Source organism: Diplotaxodon limnothrissa, linkage group LG12 (assembly GCF_057381915.1).
Source record: "Diplotaxodon limnothrissa isolate DT_005_m linkage group LG12, D_limnothrissa_male_GT1.1, whole genome shotgun sequence".
NCBI lineage: Eukaryota > Metazoa > Chordata > Actinopteri > Cichliformes > Cichlidae > Diplotaxodon > Diplotaxodon limnothrissa.
In genome coordinates, this window is record NC_140607.1 from 34,268,636 (window position 1) to 34,285,294 (window position 16,659).

At 41.3% G+C, this 16,659-nt stretch overlaps 1 protein-coding gene across 2 annotated transcripts in view; it reads left to right on the forward strand.

Annotated features, from left to right (window-relative positions):
* Positions 1 to 16,659, forward strand: part of ddr2l (discoidin domain receptor family, member 2, like) — a 38,106-nt gene that overhangs the window by 14,465 nt on the left and 6,982 nt on the right. Inside the window, exons 2-16 of one of the 2 annotated variants that reach the window (XM_085367521.1) lie at positions 7,448 to 7,546; positions 7,725 to 7,827; positions 8,102 to 8,171; positions 9,256 to 9,408; positions 11,610 to 11,757; positions 12,120 to 12,225; positions 12,305 to 12,485; positions 13,434 to 13,674; positions 13,757 to 13,834; positions 14,071 to 14,213; positions 14,703 to 14,814; positions 14,964 to 15,080; positions 15,640 to 15,714; positions 16,138 to 16,382; positions 16,467 to 16,594. In XM_085367521.1, coding sequence (XP_085223647.1) covers positions 7,486 to 7,546; positions 7,725 to 7,827; positions 8,102 to 8,171; positions 9,256 to 9,408; positions 11,610 to 11,757; positions 12,120 to 12,225; positions 12,305 to 12,485; positions 13,434 to 13,674; positions 13,757 to 13,834; positions 14,071 to 14,213; positions 14,703 to 14,814; positions 14,964 to 15,080; positions 15,640 to 15,714; positions 16,138 to 16,382; positions 16,467 to 16,594 — 1,961 coding nt within the window. In that variant the 5' untranslated portion in view covers positions 7,448 to 7,485. The remainder of the gene's footprint in view (positions 1 to 7,447; positions 7,547 to 7,724; positions 7,828 to 8,101; positions 8,172 to 9,255; positions 9,409 to 11,609; positions 11,758 to 12,119; positions 12,226 to 12,304; positions 12,486 to 13,433; positions 13,675 to 13,756; positions 13,835 to 14,070; positions 14,214 to 14,702; positions 14,815 to 14,963; positions 15,081 to 15,639; positions 15,715 to 16,137; positions 16,383 to 16,466; positions 16,595 to 16,659) is intronic. The other variant, XM_085367522.1, reaches the window with a different exon arrangement.

Consider the following 16,659-nt stretch of genomic DNA (forward strand, 5'->3'; position numbering starts at 1 on the left):
CTCCTGACTGAAGTTTGGTCCATTTACAACATCCTGCCATGCAATTGCATTTGTCCCTAAACATCGGGAACCCTCATGTAGGGCTGGGTCATATCATACCATTCACAGTAATACCGGTATAATATTAGGCAATGATAAAAAAATTTAAATATCGCAATAGAATATGGGTAAAAAGTGCATATGCAGTGCCTTTGTTTTCATACGCACATGGCAGAAGAAGCATGGCGACGACGGAGAATGAGAAGGGCGAAAGCGGATCGTTGAATGACAGATGAACCAAAATTGGTTTGTAAAAATGCTGCAACTTCAGTGGTGTGGAACTGATTTGGCTTTCGTCTGTTAACTTTTATCGAGTGGAAAAAAGTTACTATTCATCCTCTAGCTTCACTGTGTTTAACATAGCTGTTTAACATTTTAATTTTTTCAGAAATCTCTGTCAGAACATGCTATATCATGTTTAGGTAGAAACTAGCGAGCTAACTAACTTCTAACTCCGTTAAATTTAGTAAATTCTGTTTTCATGGATCCATGGATGTTAAACGTAACTGTTACACCTGGTAAAGCAGCAACGCTGAACATTTTATTACAGATGAAAGTTTTTAACTCTCAGTGATGCCGCAATGTTCGTTTGACTTTGGAACCTGAAGCGCTAGCCGTAATGCTCTGACTATCCATCAAGCGGTGCGGCTTCGTAGCTTACCAAAGTTGTACTAAAACATTTTTTGACAGATTTTTGAGTGCCGTGTACCACATAAGATCGGTTCATGGTCAGTAAGCACAACCAGAATTCATACATAAGGCGCACGGGATTGTAAGGTGCACTGTCGATTTTTGGGAAAATTAAAGGATTTTAACTGCACCTTATAGTGCGAAAAATGCAGTACTTTAAATTAGGGCTGCCACGATTAGTCGACCAGTCACGATTACGTCGACTATCAAAATCGTCGACAACTAATTTAATAGTCGACGCGTCATTTGAAGCTTTGTAAGATCCCAAAAGACGCAGGAATAAGTAGTAGGATTTAAGAGTGTAATAACGGACAGAAATAGAAGATGGCAGCACAGCATGTACAAGGATACCAGCTGCCGTTAAATCCCGAAGAAGAAGAAACTGTGTCCCAGAATTCATAGCGCAGCCCAGCTCAGTTTCCAACAATGGCGGCAGCTAGTTAGTTTTAGTATTACTTGTATTATTCTTTCTCGGTCACAAAATAAACGTTTAACATATTTTCAGACGAGAATGTAGCTGTGTAAACCTCAAATATCTGCTCAGTTTATCGAGACACCACATATTTTAAAAAGCGCTCCGACGTTTTCGGAGACGTCTGTTACCCACTAGCTCGATAGCTAGCCGGGGTTCAAGGCTAACTAGAGCCCGTGAGAACACCGGACTCCCGGCAAATCGTTTTCAAACCCACCGCCGTCTTTCGCTACTCAGGTTAAACATGATATATAAGTCACTTAGATAACTTACAAATGTTATTGTTTGGCTTTTTTTTGTATTTTATTTGTTCCTGAGTAAATCGGTTTGAGATTAAAGTTATAGTTTCTACGCAGCTGAATAAACGTCAAGCAGACAACTGATTATCAGAAGTGTGAGATGGTCAAGAATATACTCCGGTGTCCTGTTATATTTTAGATAGCAGGGAGCAGACGGCTGAGTTTATTAAACTCCACCGAAACAATCTGCAAATTTCATTAAAATTTAATAAACTATCGTCTTGTCTTTGTGTTTAGTTAGCACATACCTTAAACACTTAAAGCTGTAAGCTAATGGTAGTTATATAAGAGCAGATGCTGCTGGTGCAATAAGCTGTACGTTTTACGTCCAATGGACGCATGATCTGATTAGTCGACTAATTGCAAAAATAATCGGTGACTAGTCGATTATCAAAATAATCGTTTGTGGCAGCCCTACTTTAAATATATTTTTATGCTGAACTTTTGTACTAACAGCAAATAGTCTGAGTACATAGCTATTCTTCTATATATCTATAGTTTATCTGTTACAAAATAACATTGTCTTTTTTCATGTAATGCAAAAGTGCACATAAGCTGGACATGAGCCTGGGCATCCTGCACAATGGTTTCTACACTGGAAACACCCATGTTCAAACAATGGTTTGTCAGAGTGACTGTGACTAAGCAGTGATGTAATCATTTAAAGCACACATAGCTGGGCTAGGCAAAGAATCTCAAAGTGCAAGTTCTGCATAATTGAAACAAAGACAGTTTTGTATGCTTCCATATAATGTGACTCTGATTTTAATAAGATTTAAAGTTATTGATTAAATGCCCCACAGACCAGAGTGCGCTGAACAAAACTAGTCTTTCTGTACTTTTCTTTTATGATAACATACTTGTTTGATGCAAACTATCTTCAGCTATATTGTGTGTTAATTTATTACACAATAATCTCTGTATTGATGCAGAACGGAAATGCTTTTAAAAAATATCAAGCTATTTAATGAATCCAGTTTTTTAAATGCGTAAATTTCCTTTCACTAGTTTCGATCATGTTCTTTTTAGGCTTTGTGATGGTGTCAGTTTTGATCTCTGACACTGTTTTCTATTACACTCAGGTGGGTACACAGACCTGCTAAACCCATTTGTGCTTTCTGTCAGTGCTGCAGATTTACAGTTCGGAGGTTTTTGGTCAAAAGAAGGTTGTTATTTCCATCTGCAATAATTTATATTTGGCAGTAAGGCTCTGCTCTGGAAAAGCAGCAGCAAGACCCCTCTACAGAACAGGTCAGGCATCAATAACTTGTGGCTCCTAGAGTTTCCAAAAGAAGAATGGGAAGCAGAATCCAGCCCCTCTCCTGTGGAACCAGCTCCCAGTGTGCACTCAGAGACGCACACCCTCTCTAATGTTAAGAGCGGTTTAAATGTTCTTTTTGGATAATGCTTATAGTTAGGACTGGATCAGGTTACCTTGAGCCATCACTTAGTTGTGCTGCTGTCGGCTCAGACTGCTGGGGGACTTTCCCAGGTTGCACTGAACATTTCTTCTCCTCTCACCTCTTTTCACTGGCATTGCATTTATTGTACAGCTATTGCATGTTACTAACTTTTGCCTGCTCTTTCCTGCAGTGTTTTTCTTTTTTCATTTTGTTTGTTGTGTGTGATCTCTCTATGCTCCTGTTTTTTTCCCGTCTCTTTCCCCTCAAACCCCAGCGGGTCGAGACAGATGGCTGCCCCTCCCCGAGCCTCGTTCTGCCAGAGGTTTCTTCCTCTTTAAAAGGATGTTCATCCACATAGATGATTGTTGTCGGCTCTCCACTCAAATATTATTTGAAATTGAACTGAATCAAACTGAATTTATTTTTTTAAGTCTCTTATCTGTGTAAATTGCTGGACCCACATGTCTTCGTTCACTCAGGTCAGCAGACCAGATACTTTTGCTGATTCTGAAGAGAAAACTCAGACGTGACAGTTGCTTTTTCATTTGTGGCACAATTTGCCACTGCACACCAGGCAGACTTAAATCTCATTTAAAAATACACCTTTGCTCCCTAGCCTTTGTCCCATTGTGAGATACTGACTGTGATTTTAAGTCATCTTTTAATTGTGATGGTTCTTTTGTGTCTCCCTGTTGCTGCTTTAAAAGTAAAAGTGGCGAAAGTATTTTATAGATAGTGAATGTGGTTTGGTATGAATTGAACAGATCATGACATTGAAAGCAGGATGCAGATCTGCATCAACTGTGGACATGCTAGAGCGATTTAGATGAGATTTGCCAATTGGATCCATAGAGCAGTATCAGTAAAGCGATCGGGTAATGTAGGCTGATCCCAGCTGATCTGCTGCGATTTTCTGGACTTTGTAGCCTGCTTGAGCTAACCCTAAACTTGATTTATGCTGCTCTCAGCAGCAGAGAAGTTTGAAAAAAACACAAAAGGCCCTTTGCCAAGTCCACAATTGACCCATTTACTGTATCGCTCTCATGTTGCACACTCATCTAGAACAGTGGTCTAAAGCGAACACAGACCTTTAAAGTAGTTCAGATCTAAACAAAGACGTGGATGATGCATAGACAGTGACAAACAATCTCCTGTGTTGTTTAGAGAGCAGGACCTAGTTACATAATGTGCACACTTTGGTAAGGCATGTAATTGCAAGGCTTGATGCCCCAAAGTTGTTTTACGGCGATTTAATTTCCAGAAATCTGGTTTATTTATAGCAAGCCTGAAAAAACTAAATGGTCTGTTTGTCATGGTGGCTCGAGAGGTCAAGAAATACTCCAGGAAGTTATTTATAATTTGCTTATAATGAAGCAGAATTTTTTTCATCACTTATTTGTTACAAAAACAGTTCAGTATCAGTCTTCATTAGATTCTTCCAAGGGTTACTTTTTTGTTTCTCTTTGACTTCTCTTTGTCTCTTTTACTGTCTTTTTCTCTCTGTTATTTTCTCTCCCCCCCTCTCTCTCACTCTCTTGTCATGTGATTTTGCTGTAGAGATGAGCAACAGAGCAGGAATCTGAGGTTCAGCCAACGCATTACATAAAGCTCCCTCCTTCTCCCCCAGTCGTTGCTAGAAAACAAACGTGAACCACTTCTTCTTCAGCTCGGCTAAAGTGAATGAACTCACTTCCTGAAGGCAGAGCAGGGAGTTTTTCATTAGGGAAAAAAAGAGAGAGAGAGAGAGAGAGAGAGGGAGAACGATTGTTTCAGGAACAGACTGGATTCTCTGGTATTTAAGAACAGTCAGTATGTGCAGAAAAACATGCAAGTCTGTCTGAAGCGGGCTGCAATCAGCTGCTGCAGCCTGTTGTGTCTACAGACTGAAACATTCACATCCATGTCAAGATGGCAAGGCTTCCCGTCTTTAACTCCTGTTAGCGCTGGGCTGGATGTTTGCCACAAGGACAGACAGCAAAGGTTTTGATTCATGGTCACTTTCAGATTTTGCCTGTTGAAGTCATCACGACATAAACTGGACGCATCAGACGTGATTCTTCTTTGTGTTTTTCATTTCATTGTAGAGCAGAGGGTCTTGAATCTGAAGCTCCCTGTGGCTTTGACAAAAAAAGGAGAAACTAAACTTAACTACAGTAACTTTTCTATATTTTATAAGTGAGGTCTGGTACCAGAACTGTGCTGCAACCCCATCAAGAGAAGTTTGTGTCTCCCCCTGGTCTCAAGTCAGACAGAGCCACTGTGATTGTTCTGCAGATGGAGTTTACTTTCTTTTTTACTTTTAACCTCCTAAGACCTGAACTCTTTCATGGCATGCATTTTCAGTTTCTCTTGGGACCTGATGAATGTAAAAACAAAGAATTACGAGATTTTTTTTTTCTTTTTACCTGATTTTTGTTTCTGAGAGAAATTAGACTGACATATGAGGACATTCGCTTTACATTTCGATAGAACAGTGGCAGTATAATGTCCTCGGAAGTGGATATCAGGCCCTTATAGAGCAAAATTTAGTATTTTGGTCTAGACCAGCGGTCCCCAACCCCCTGCCCACGGACCAGTACCAGTCCGTGAGTTGTTTGGTACTGGGCCCGCGAGTTCAGGCACAGGTGTAAAATTTAGGGTTTTTATTGGTTTTTAGTGTTCTTTTTTTAATTGTTTTTATAGTTAACTCTGTTTCCCTGGGTCTTTTCCTGTGTGTTATGAATTAATCTTCTTTTTTGGTACCAGTACTGGTTTTATTTTGCTGTATTTATCTGCGACACCTTAAAGGCCGGTGTGTGAAAATAGTGTCGGACATAAACTGGTCCGTGGTGCACCTTTACTGGGTTAGCATCAGGGTCAAATTCCACTCTGATCCCAAAAGAGTTTAAAAAACCTGGAAGTTCGTGTTTGACTTTAACGCTGTCCTCTCTCTCTTTGCTTCTCCCTTCCACCCATTGTTGTCCTCCCCACCTTGCTCACCTCCCTCCCTCCTCCTCCTCTCTTTGTGTTTCTCTCCTTTTCTTCATTTTCTTATCGGCCCTCGGCCTCAAACCGCTGTCTGCGTTCTTTCTTCCTCTCTTTGTCTTTTTTCCTGTCTATTTTCTTTTTCTGTCCTCCTGTCTCTCTATCACCCCGTCTTTCTCGCCTGCCCAGCTGTTCTGACCCCGAGAACTTTACACAGAGTGAATGTAGAGAACAAGACAATACGAGTAGACAGCGGTTGTAGTTTTTCTATATGTGTCTATGTATTTATGCTTGAAATGCTTTGTGTGCAACAATAGGGGTGTGTTCGTGTGCGTGTGTATGTATGTGTGTGTTCTTTAGTGTTGCGTAACCTCTGTGAGTGGGATGCTGTTTGCGTCCAGTGTTTATAAACTACTCCGCTCCAACAGCAATAACGTTGCGAAATCAAACACACACACACACACACACACACACACACACACACACACACACACACACACGCAGTCCTCTCGTAAATGACGGTAGGAGTCATTCAGACTCCTCCTCGTCCATCCATCCTGCTGCAGTTGTGTAAAACAGTGACCGCTGGAGACAGTCGACTTCCTACAGCGAAAACAAAGATTTTCTTTGTTTTGTTTGGAGGAAATTGCAGTTTTCAATGTTTTAATGTCAGATAATCAGTTAAATTACTCTTAATGTGCACAATGGAACACCTAAATCTCCAGAGTTCTGCTTGAATGAGGGATTCACGTCTATTCAAGCCTCAAATGAGGGATATGATAGCTGAAAGACTCTTTAGATTTTATAGTAAACCGTAGAATGATTCTTTAAACGTAGATAAATTAGAAACAGATGAAAATATGTTGCTGGATAAAATGGGATTAGAGGGAATAAATCATTTTAAGGAGGGAATAAGGATAGGAGCAGCAAAAATCAACAAAAGTAGAATTCTTCAAATATTCATCATCACACAGGAGACGTAAAAAATTCGTTCATGTACTATGATTGTCAACTGTGGGTGACGATGGCGGGCAAAATCAAAGACTTAAACATCTATTCTAGTTATGTGTTTATAGGACCTTTTTTATTTTACAATGGCAGTAATGGTCTTTGCATATGTGCAAATTGGCATGTCAACTTAAAGACAAAATAATGCTGTATTTTATGGGTCAGTTTACTGAAACTTTCCTCATAATTTTCCTAAAAACATGCAAAAATTGCAAAGATATTTCCCAAAAGAAGTCAACGTGGTGCTGCAGTGGTTAGCGCTTTTCCTGTTTTGGAATGAGTTCTTTACACGCACTCTTGGCTTCCTCCCACTGTCAAAAGACATCCTCGTTAGGTTAGCTGGGTATTCTTAATTGGCTATAGGTGTAAATGGTTGTCTGTCTCGATGTGATTGGCGGCCTGTCCGGGGAATAAGCTCCAGCCCGACTACAACCCTGAATTGGATAAAATGAAGAAAATAGAGGGATGGGTTTCCAAAAAAATGTTTACTGTAACACTTTATTCCCTTGTTGTCTGAGCCGTCATTCGCTGTCAGCTGCAGATGTTCATGTTGTTTTTTCTGTGTCTCGCAGAGATGTAGCGTGTGTGTTGGTGTGATCGGCGGACCATCATGCACCTCTTCTTGCTGCTGATCCTTCAAGCTACAGCAGCCATCGGACAGATTGATCCCGGTACACAGGCACACACACACAAACCCCACTTTACCCCATCTTGATTTTAAATCTAAATCAGTCCTCTGCAATGAGCCAATTTAAACAGTTACAACTCAATAAAATGTTTCATTTGTAAAGGTCTAAAATCCGTCCTTGCAAAACACATAAAAATAAAATTGTGAATGTGTTTTTCCAGCACACTGTCGCTACCCCTTGGGCATGGAGGATCGACGGATCAAAGATGATGCGCTCAAAGCATCCAGCCAATGGCACGAAACAACAGGACCACAGTACGCCAGGTAGGTGTGGCTTAAAGGTTAAGTCGACTGGTTTTAAAAAAGTGTCTTTTATTGTTTTTAACTCTTGAATAAAGAAAAAAAGAAAAACCTGAAATGGAATTGTGCGATACAAAAATTGATTAAATATGCTTTAGAATGAAGTCAAATAAAAATTAGAAGATTTTAGAACTCCATCTTTTGGTTAAACTTGTGCAAGTGTGGTTTATGTGTTTGTGTGTGTGTTTGTGTGTGTGTGTGTGTGTGTGTGTGTGTGTGTGTGTGTGTGTGTGTGCAGGTTGAATCGTGAGGAGGGAGACGGCGCCTGGTGTCCTGCAGCGCTGCCATCAGTCAGTCAGTACCTCGAGGTTTGTGTCTGAAGCGTGCTCAGTCATGTCCGGGTACCTGCATTTGTTATGTGGCGAAGTTCTACTCCATAAGTAAGAAGGTGTCGTGCATGCAGGAGAAAGTGGCGCTGCACAGTCAGTGTAACATGAGAACGGGTGAAAAGATCACAGTGGATCAGAATCTGAGGTTTCAGAGTGTAAGACAATATTTAAGTGCTTTGCAAAGCAGCTAAATTCAGTACATTCTGATTTAAAGGTGAAGTCTGTGTGTGGTCTACAAAGTTATTCTTTGGATAAATCTAGAAGCTCATGTGTTACCCAGAGAAGGCTGTTATTACAAACTGGCATATAAACCTAAATCTGTGTATAACAGCTGACTTGTGGGACGAGTGGAAGACAAAGAAATACTTACCTTCAGAACTGAGCGATCTTTTAATAAAGTTGGTGGTATCGATACTGCGCCACATGTGTGAATGCTGCAGTGTGAAGCTGTAGGTATTTAAATATCAAAGGAGAGAATCTGAGTCACAGTCATCTGTGGACATCAAAGACTGTATGGAAAATCCTCAGTTTCACATGATATTTATGCGATTCAGACATTCTTACACTTCACATCTGTTTAAGTCGCTTTAATATCTGTATATTGACATACGTTTAATATGTTAAAATGAGGAAAGTAATTAAAAAATCTAAAACCTGAAAATAATTTTGTGATGTTGCAGAGGTTTTTGTGTGCACACTGTTGAGTAAAGGCACACAGAGCATCTTTAGTTTTTACAGTTTTCTTTATGGGCCGATTTCTGTAGAAATGCAACAAAAATCCTGAGACGCTGCAAACACTCAGCTCACGATAAAAACCAACTTTGAAGCCTGTTATAGATCTCTGACTTAAATGCATCTCGTATTTGGAAGCTGCATGCCTCTTGACATTAAAATTGCAGGATTAACAACCAGATGTGTGGACGGCTTGCCTCTATACTTTTGGGGTGAACCATTTTCCCACGTTAATGATACAATATTATCTTTAAATGCAGCCTTTAGTTTTTAGGTTACTCGCATGTTACAAGATTTGACCGAAAGCCTTTTGCTGGAATTTTCTTTTTAGGTGGATCTCGGCAGACTCACCTTTCTGACGGTTATTGGTACTCAGGGACGATATATCAGGAACTCTGGGAATGAGTTTGCCCGAGAGTATCGCGTAAACTACAGCAGGGACGGCAAGCTGTGGAAGTCCTGGAGGAATCGGCAGGGGAACGAGGTGAGTGACCCAAATATCTTACAAAAAGGACTTAATGAGAGGAGAGAGGAAACAGACTGAAAAATGGGACATGAGAAGGGTCTGAGCCGAAGGAAGAATAGGAGGAAATACGTGAGGACTGATGGAGGGAAGACTGGAGAAAGAGGAAGAAAAAAGAAACGAACAGGATTTTTTTCCTCTCGTTTTTCACTCTAAGCTGCTTCTGGTCATTCATATTCATATCAGAGGAAATTACATTTACACGCCAGCTTCCTGTTGGCATTCGAGATCCCCGCAGCTACGCAACACTGTTAGAACAATTTAAAACACCAGAATCATGTTTTTGATCTGAGGCTCCTCCCTCACATTCACATGGGGAACTTCCCAGAGTCTGTGCAGATTTCTGGTTATTTTGTGCCCAGCAGCACAAAGATTCACATTCCAAATTTCTCAGGGTGCTTTTTTTCACTTTAGGAAATGAAGCCCGGAAACATCCGCTGAGGAGTAACTGATGCATGCCGTCAGCAGAAACTCTCAAGCTTGTCTTCTTTGCTTTGAATGTTCGGCTGCTTATTTCTACACGTGCAGTTGTGCAGGGGCACTGTGTGAGAGGCAGTGAATATTAAAAAATATATATATTATTTTCTTGAGAACATAAATTTGGCATCATCCTCACCGTCCTTTTGCATCTATTTGTGATTATTTTTGTGGTTTTTGTCACTTTGTTCGATAATTCTGCTCATTTAGGGTGTGTTTGCGTTTTGTATTTGTTTAGCATAGCTTTTCTTGTCTTTTTAAAGAGATTTTCCTGCATCATTATAATAATGTTGGTCCAGGATCTACGTTGCAACTGACCAATCAGCTTTCAGTTTGCACTGGCCAAGAAGTTAGTTAATTATTTTAAAAGTATCACTAGCAAACTTACATGAGCAAACTAAATTTGGCTAACAGAAGCTAACTTGATAATATTTTTATTCGATTGTATAGATTAATAAAGAAAACAGAGCGTTTCTTATAAACATAGCCTTTTTTTTCTTTTTTACCCCATAATACAAAGCTGTGACATCACAACAATGTGACTGGTCACTTTCAATGTTGATCCTGGACACACATTGTTATGATGATGCAGAAAAAACACCAACACAGGGATATCAGATGCACCAATCGTTGGTCGCTGCCCCTCCCTGATCTTGATTTTGTCGGTGGTCTCTATTGCCAAGCGCTGCTCATAGCAGGTTGTTTGCTCACTGGGGCTCTCTCTCTAATATTGCAGCATATTTAACTCCCTATTGTCAGGCACAAATTTTCCTCTAGACACCATCACAGTGGATTTTAATCAAGCAATCAAAATGTGACTGAAATGCACACCTTCTGGTCTAAATCAAGGGATTTAACAAAAGTAACACAAAACCTATAAAAGTGGCTAGATAGCAACATTTCTATCTCTTTAATTAGCCCATTCTCACTCCCAATGCCTAATATACCGACGATTTGTCAAATCCTGAGGTGTTCCATGGGAATGTGAAAGGTGACCTTCTGCGTTCCTATGCTACGCGCTGGATTGTGGATGAAATCGAATAGAATGAAGCTCCCACGGTAAGACATGTTCCAGCCGTGTATTCCAGCCCCAACCCTAACCTTATCCCTAATCGTAACCGACACCTTAATCGTGTTAAATAGTGTTTTCCAAAGCAATTTAAGTAAAATAAACGTACATGTGTGGATTCGTTCCAACGGTTCTCATTTTCCGAACTCGTAATATAGCGTTGGGTGGCTGAAATCGTAATATACCGACTATTTGTCACCTAGCATAAAATGTTACACTTTGGGAGTGGGAACGTGTTGCTTTAATAGCTTTATTGTTTGTTTGTTTTTCAGCCTAAAAAAAATCCCTCCTTCACTTGCACCAATGTCTCTTTGGGAGGTCCAATGCACACCTTCCAAACACAAGTTCAGCACTTGGAATCAACTCCAGATCTCTTGTCTGGTTCATTTGTCACTGAATAATGAGGGCACAGGCCTCACCTGGCCAGGACACTGTTTGTCAAGCAATTCTCTGAAAATCAATGGACTGTATAAAGATGGCTATAAAGTCAAAACATGTCACATGACAACTTGTAACAACACTATTAACCTACTGATTGAACAGATGTTCCAGGGGTTTAATCTTTCTGTACTCCTGGTGTGATGGTCTTCTTTGTATCCCTGATATCTGTGTACAGATTATTGAGGGAAACAAAGACGCCTACACCTCTGTCATAAAGGACCTCCGCCCTCCGATAGTCACCCGCTACGTCCGGCTGCTCCCCGTGACCAGACTGTCCACCACCGTCTGCATGAGAGTGGAGCTGTACGGCTGTTCATGGGACGGTAGGACACATAAACACACAGTTTCCTTGTTAATGTGCGTTTTCGTCAGCTCAACTGCCATTAGAGACTGTTTACGCTTCCTCAGAGACAAGTAAACCTCTTCATGTCAACAAGCTTTTAATGTCCATAAACAACTGTTTTTCATCCACAAGCAACACTTTTATTTAACAAACACTGCTGTTTATCAGATCCTTATATCGAGCAAAAACAGGAATTTGAATGATGTGAGTGCGATCCTCACACTGTTGTCATGAAGGTTGAAAGTTTGCTGTTCTGAGTGCAGCTGTGGGATCTTATTGTGGTGAGATAACAGTGAAATGGGATGAATTGCACCTTTAACTTTCCACTCCTCCTGGTTTCAGATGGGCTGATATCCTACAGCGCTCCAGAGGGTCAGCGGATGCAACCGCCGGGTTATCCCATCGCCAACCTCAATGACTCCACATATGATGGAGTACACGAAAGGGGGTGGGTCTCTCTTTGCTGCACTCGTACATACATCACATATCAGCGTTTCCTGTTTACTGACTGCTTTGTCATCCGATAGGAAGCTTTTCGGCGGCCTGGGTCAGCTGACGGACGGCGTGATCGGCCAAGATGACTTCACACGGACCCACGAGTACAGCGTGTGGCCTGGCTATGACTACCTGGGCTGGAAAAACGACTCGCTGGAATACGTGGAGATGGAGTTCGTGTTCGACAGGCAGAGAAACTTCACCTCGATGAAGGTTTTTCATTTTTGCTTCCTCTACCTCATCAGTACTATGAACTCACCACAAACTTTGTCATAGCAGTAGTGGTTGACAGCACTTTTACATGTGCTTTTGCAATTACCAGACTTACTCAGAGCCTAGAAATTGCCTCTGGTTCAGATCCAGTGTCGGGTTTCTCTAGTTTGCTCGGCACCATGTCAGCGTCAGCCTAGGCTGATGGCAGGGGACATGTTTAAACATCTTTGTGAGGACAGTAAATTGCATGCTACTATACTTGTGGGGGCCAGCAGTCACTTATGGGGACAAAATGCCCGTCCCCACGAGTTTGAAGGCATTTTGGAGATTCAAAATGTGGTTTTAGTGTCAGTGTTACAATTAGGTTATGGTTAGGTTTAGGCTCAGGGTTAGGCATTCATTTTTGATGGTTAAGCTTAGGGTAAGGGTATGGTTAGGCTAGGGAAAGCATTATGTCAATGAGATGTCCTCACTAACATATGAAAACGTGTGTGTGTGTGTGTGTGTGTGTGTGTGTGTGTAAAAACGTACAAAGTAACTTAACTTTGTACGTTTTCAGGAGCATACACAGTATTGTCGCATAATAAAAGAGATTGAAAAGTATTTTCTGCCTACCTTTATATCTGGTCAAGCTTTTTAACCAGTTGCTTACAGCTCTCCTTCATCACTGTGTAACTGATTTAACTGCAAACTTACTTTCCATCCAGCATTTGCTCTTCCTGTAATATGGAGCGCAGTCAGCAAGTGCTCCAGCAATGTTCAGTGGAGTCATGTGTTTACTTTTAAGTCACGCATCAGCAGCTGCTAGCATCTCCTCCTACTGTGCCATCATTGCCACTTTGTCTGAGTCCATTATAAATGAGCTTTAGATCCCCGTGGAACTCCCTCACGCTTTACAAACAATAGCAGATGTTCTGCTACTTACTCTTACTTTCATTCTCCATCCAGGTCCACAGCAACAACATGTTCTCCCGCGATGTGAAGATCTTCTCCTCGGTCTCCTGTTGGTTTAAGCCCCACTTTGTATGGGAGGCGGAGCCTGTGGAGTTCAGGACGGTGCTGGATGACCGGAATCCGAGTGCTCGCTACGTCACCGTGGATCTGAACCACCGCACTGCCAAATCCCTCCGCTGCCACTTTTACTTTGCTGACGTCTGGATGATGTTTAGCGAGATTTCCTTTCAGTCAGGTAACAAACACGCACGTGCAAACAAAAGTGCAGAACAGTAAAAGAAGGAAAAATAAGTGACTTCCTGTTTTTTGTTTTTCAGTGGATACCATATTCCTGACCCAAATGACATCTCCTCTACCCACTAAGGACACCATCACAACACCTGCACAGAAGACAGGTGTGACAATTAATTGTTTCACGTTTTAAAGTCGCCACTTCAAAACTGCGACAGATAGAGGGCGCTGTTTTGTCAGTTTGTGCTCAGGTCATTTTTTTTTCCTTTTTCTTAATTTTTGAGGACATATATCTTTTTTAGCATTTCTGTCATACTTAGTGGAGCTACCACTAACAAATGTATTTGCAGAAACAAATGATAAAATCTTTGGTATATGGTATTCTAACCTGTCTTCTCAGCCGCTGCTCCATCAGCTAGTGCCACACCAGATGATGGGAAAACACCCATCCTTATTGGCTGCCTGGTAACCATCATCCTTTTGTTGGTCATCATCATCTTCCTCATCCTATGGTGTCAGTACGTCTGCAAGGTATTAGAGAAGGTGAGGATACAAATAAATGAATTACCTTTGTTTTTCTGAGTGGAAGTGGGGGTTTCTTAATAAAGTACCTTTATTTTGTTAACTTCCTGTCATGTCCGTTGGTGTTAAACATGCTGTAATCACTTAATCGCTTTAGGTTTTAAAAAAATGTTCCTGTAAACAGCTGCATTCTCTGCTGAAATGCAAACCATTTCCTAATAGATGTCCACCAGGAGGTCCCTGGTTCCATTTTATGGTCTTTAAGTCACCTCACACATTTGTTTTGATTTTTCAAAAAGAGGTTAAAAGCTGCAGTTTAGATCCCAAACTCACGTGGGAGATGGGAGGCATTTCTTTTTCTTTTTAGGAAATAAGATTATAGCTTATGTTTGTGGCTAAATCAGGACTATTAAGCATTAAATCAGATTAAAGAACGAATAAGAATGAACTGACTGACTCTTTACAGGCATCTGTGACCCCATGTTTTTTCTTTCTTCCATCCTAATCTAGGGTCCACGTCGGATTCTTGATGAGGAGGTGACGGTCCGGCTGTCGTCCTGCAGTGACACCATCATTTTACAGACTCCACCTGTGCCCCCGCGCTCTGGACGCGCCCCGACTGGTACTCTTCTTTTACTTGTATCGTTTAAAACATGCCTTTGTTTGCCATTATTATTCATGCAGAAAGAATTGGTGAAAGTTAAGGTGTTAAATTTCGTGTTTGTAGGAGAGATATTCTTATCCTTGACTGATTCCTGCTGTTTTCCTCAGGTCCTGTGAACACTGACCCTCACTATGAGAGAATTTTCCTGTTGGACCCTCAGTACCAGAACCCAGCGGTGCTGAGAAACAAACTTCCAGAGCTGTCACAGAGCGCAGAGGCATCTGGTAAACACCTTCAACGATGAAGTCGATGCAGGCGTTCATTTAAGAATTAGTGAAAAAGACACAAGTTGAGAAATAGCAGAAAGTCCTTTGAACGCTGCGTCATGATGTTTGTCTTTGAGTGACCGCTTCATAACCGTGTGTTTAGGCTTGTAGTAGGAATTTGTGTTAAGAATCATTGATGCCTCAGAGATGTTCCAGATCTATCCAATATGACATGATTAATCACAGCTGTAGAGGAAAAAAGGTCGAAAGCCTTTCAATAAGAGAGTCTGCTGCCTCCTGGTGGCGATGTCAGTAATTTCAAACAAACTCTACAAACTTCAAGCATCCATCAAAGTTCTGATCTTCTGTCACTCATTAACAGCTCCTCAACCTGTTTCTCTCCTGTTTATTTACTTCAGAACGTGTTAAATAAGCTCTTTTTTTTCTCCTTTTTCTCTCTATTTAAGTTTCCCGGATGAAGTTGAACATGCATGCTCATTCATACTTATTCTGCAGTGCTTCTCTCCTTTTTCTCTCGGCTCTCTACGCCTCTTTTCCAAGTTTCCTCTTCTTCCAGCTCTCCTCCTTGGTAATCCTCTCTATGACCTCCTCCTGCTGACTTCCTGTCATATGACATCAGGATGGCTTCGTGGTAAGAGTTGAAAGGTGTGACTTCATGCAGTTAATCAGATCACATATACTTAAGTGAAATCAAGTGAAGTTTGGAATTTTATTTTATTTTTATTTTTCAATTCTTTTCCTTCTATGAATCATCTTATGACCTCTCATGACCTACTGGAGGGGACCTAACCCTGAGAGGTTGGGATATCCTGGATTGAAAAAACTTCTGTAAAAAACAAATTCAAACTAGTAAAACTTCAGTCAGCAATTAGAATAATGGTACTAGTAAAATGATAAAGATGTACTGCTTTTACTTTAGATAGAAAACTAGAAATTGCCAGTAATTTAACGTTTTTACTAATTAATCTTGTGCTGTTGGTACTTTTCAGTAAGCTTCACTTCATTTTTTATTTATATTAGACATTAATTAAACAAGCGCTTGTCTTTCCAACAGCATGTGGAGGTGGCTATGCTGAGCCAGACATCACCCAGTGCACGCCGCACCAGTGTTTCCATAGCAATGCGCCACACTACGCTGAGACGGACATCGTGCGGCTGCAGGGCGTCACTGGCAGCAACATGTACGCCGTCCCCGCCCTCACCGTGGACTCTCTCACCAGGAAGGACATCTCCGCTGCCGAGTTTCCTCGGCAACAGCTGATCTTCAGGGAGAAGCTGGGGGAGGGGCAGTTTGGCGAGGTGAGCTTGTGGGAGGTTTCGTGGGCTTCAAAGTTATCCTGGAAAAATCTTATTTCATCCCTATTTCATCTTCTTCCCTGGCAGGTCCACCTGTGTGAGGCGGAGGGACTCCCAGAATTTCTTGGGGAAGGCTCGCCCCTCCCTGACCGAGACGGTCACTCTGTGCTTGTGGCTGTTAAACAGCTGAGGGCCGACGCTACCAGCCAAGCCAGGTACTCTTTATGAGTGTGTATATGAATCGCGACAATGTCAAACTATATAAATTTGGAGCTGAGGT